Below are 2432 nucleotides of genomic sequence, written 5' to 3'. Positions count from 1 at the left end.
GGCCGCCGAGCCTGGCCCTGTCCCGAGCGTCCGCGTCCGGTCCCTCCCTCCACTTCTGGGCCACAGATGCTGTGGGGCCGTAGCGTTGGTCGTGAACAGCCGGGCTCTGCCCCTCCTGGCTTTGCGATGCGGGCCAGTGTTTGTGGGGTGCGTGCTTTGACTTCCGCCGTGTGGACCCCTAGGGGTGGAGTTTCGGGGTCCCGGGGCCCTCCACCTTGAGCCTGTGGGGGAACAGCACGTGCGCCCTTTCGTTCGGCCAGCGGCGCGGGGGCTCCGTTTCTCCCCGTGGGCACTGGCCCTTGTGCTCTGTGTTAGCGGCCCAGGCCGTGGGGGCGAGGTAGCCCCCACTTGGTTCTGGTTCTCAAAGCCCGGGGCTCCTCTGGGCCATCCGGTCGCAACCCCACTCTGCCTGCTTTGGGGGATGTTGCCCTCCCAGGCCAGTCTCGCCTGTCCGATCTCCTGGACGGGATTGTCCTCGTGGCCGAGGGCCGGTGCCTGTCCAGAAGACCCTCACCTCTGGTGCCGCCAGCACCGCCCAGTCCCGGGGACTCAAGGCCCACCAGACTGGACTCTGGTTGCTCAGCAATGGGAGGCGATGGGTTTCCATGGCAGCCGAGGGCTCGGATTCCTATCTCGGGACAGGGCCAGTGGGAAACATTCAGGCTGATTCTGTGTGACCAGCCCGGCTCAAAGTCTCAAAGTCACGGGGCAGCCTTGGAGCAGACGGCTCTCCCTGGGGGTTGTAAGCTGAGAGTGAAAAGCACTTTCCTTCTGGCCTGAAGCCAGGAGGCTGACCTTTGGCTGGGAGGACGGGGATCCCGGTCACCTCCCTCCCCCCCACCCCCCACCCCTCGCTGCCCACAGCCTGGGCAGCTGCATTTCTAGGAGTTTGCATGGCGCTGAGACTGGCCTGTCAGGCAGGCGGGGACTGTGCCCAGCAAGCTCACGTCCGGGCCTTAAAGACCGCAAAACCCACAGACCGGAGTCAACGATGAGGAGATTTGGGGTCACTTGGGGCGCACGTGTAACGAGGCCCACTGCCCATGCGGACTTTGTCCAGGGGACAGTGGGGAAAGGCTGCCCAGCGGCACTTCACAGCGGAAGTGTCCTGGGACCAGGCAGCCCTCGCACGGCTGTTCAGAGCCTCTGCTTGCGACCGCACTCCTGGGCCACGGTGCCCCAGCCCCGCCGGAACACCCTTCCGATAGACTCGGCCCTAGCAGGAGCCGCCTCGCAGCCGATGCTTGGCACACAGCGGCAGCGTGGGTCCGGGCAGGCACAGCGGGACTCAGGAAAGGCAGGAGCCGGAGGCCGAGCGACGCCTGACCTCACGATCAGGCCCCTGCTCCTCACGTTGGGGAAGCAGGCCGAGCTGTGGGACCTCGGGCTGGCTGCCGGCTTCCCTTCCTGAGCTCTTTTACCGCCTTTGCAAAAACAAAAACAAAAACAAACCCAGCTCTACTTTGCAAGGTGACTGCTGGGGAGAAAGTCGGCCGAGGAATCTGGAGAGGCCTCGAGATGCAAGACAATAAAATCTCATTTCATGCAATCCAGCCTTTCCCGGTTTCTAACACATGCTTTCAAAAAAATTTTATTCATTTTTTAAAGATTTATTTATGCATATAAGAGCTGGGTACAGGCCAGAGGTGGAGGGGTGAGAGGACTCCCCAGAGACAGAGCGGGGAGCAGGACAGGCGGATCCACTGTAACCCACTGCTGGGGGAGCAGCGGGGAGACAGGCGGGGTTGGTGCGCCCTGGGGTCCCTCCCTGGGGCGGGGGTCCACGCAGGCCGTTGAGGTGATAGCACTGAGACTCACCCCGGGCCCCCCGGGCGGCCCCGCTAACGGTTGCTTGTGAGCGTCTGAGTTTTCCTCCGAGTGCTGCTTCAGCCGCCCGCGGGTCCTGACGGGCCTGCGGGCAGCCTAACGGTGGCACCGTGAGCCGGCGGCACGGCCTGCGCCCGCCCCGTTGGAGCCTCACTCTCTGTCTCTCCCCCCTAGTGGTCCACGCTGTGGACGGCACTGCAGAGAACGGCGTCCACCAGCTGAGCTCCTCCGAGGTGGACGAGCTCATCCACAAGGCAGACGAGGTCACGCTGAGCGAGGCGGGGGCCGCAGCCGGGGCGGCAGAGACCCGGGGGACGGTGGAGGACATGGGCAGGACCACGCCTTCCCGCCGGGAGATCACAGGGGTGCAGGCCCAGCCCGGCGAGGCCACCTCGGGCCCGCCGGGCATCCAGCCCGGCCAGGAGCCCCCGGTCACCATGATCTTCATGGGCTACCAGAACGTGGAGGACGAGGCTGAGACCAAGAAGGTGCTGGGCCTGCAGGACACCATCACGGCGGAGCTGGTGGTCATTGAGGACGCTGCGGGGCCCAAGGAGCCAGCACCGCCCAACGGCAGCGCCGAGCCCCCCGCCCCCGCCCGCTCC

The 2432-nt window shown here is 65.4% G+C and overlaps 1 protein-coding gene across 1 annotated transcript in view; it reads left to right on the top strand.

Annotated features, from left to right (window-relative positions):
* The window catches only part of PALM (paralemmin), a 16757-nt gene that overhangs the window by 10136 nt on the left and 4189 nt on the right, over window positions 1-2432 (top strand). Inside the window, exon 9 of the mRNA XM_012729438.1 lies at window positions 2002-2427. Within this exon, the coding sequence (XP_012584892.1) occupies window positions 2002-2427 (426 nt within the window). The remainder of the gene's footprint in view (window positions 1-2001; window positions 2428-2432) is intronic.

Source organism: Condylura cristata, unplaced genomic scaffold (genome assembly GCF_000260355.1).
Source record: "Condylura cristata isolate star-nosed mole 26May11 unplaced genomic scaffold, ConCri1.0 scaffold00025, whole genome shotgun sequence".
Classification (NCBI taxonomy): Eukaryota; Metazoa; Chordata; class Mammalia; order Eulipotyphla; family Talpidae; genus Condylura; species Condylura cristata.
The sequence above is the reverse complement of the archived record's forward strand: the minus strand, read 5'-3'. Positions and strand labels throughout refer to the sequence as shown.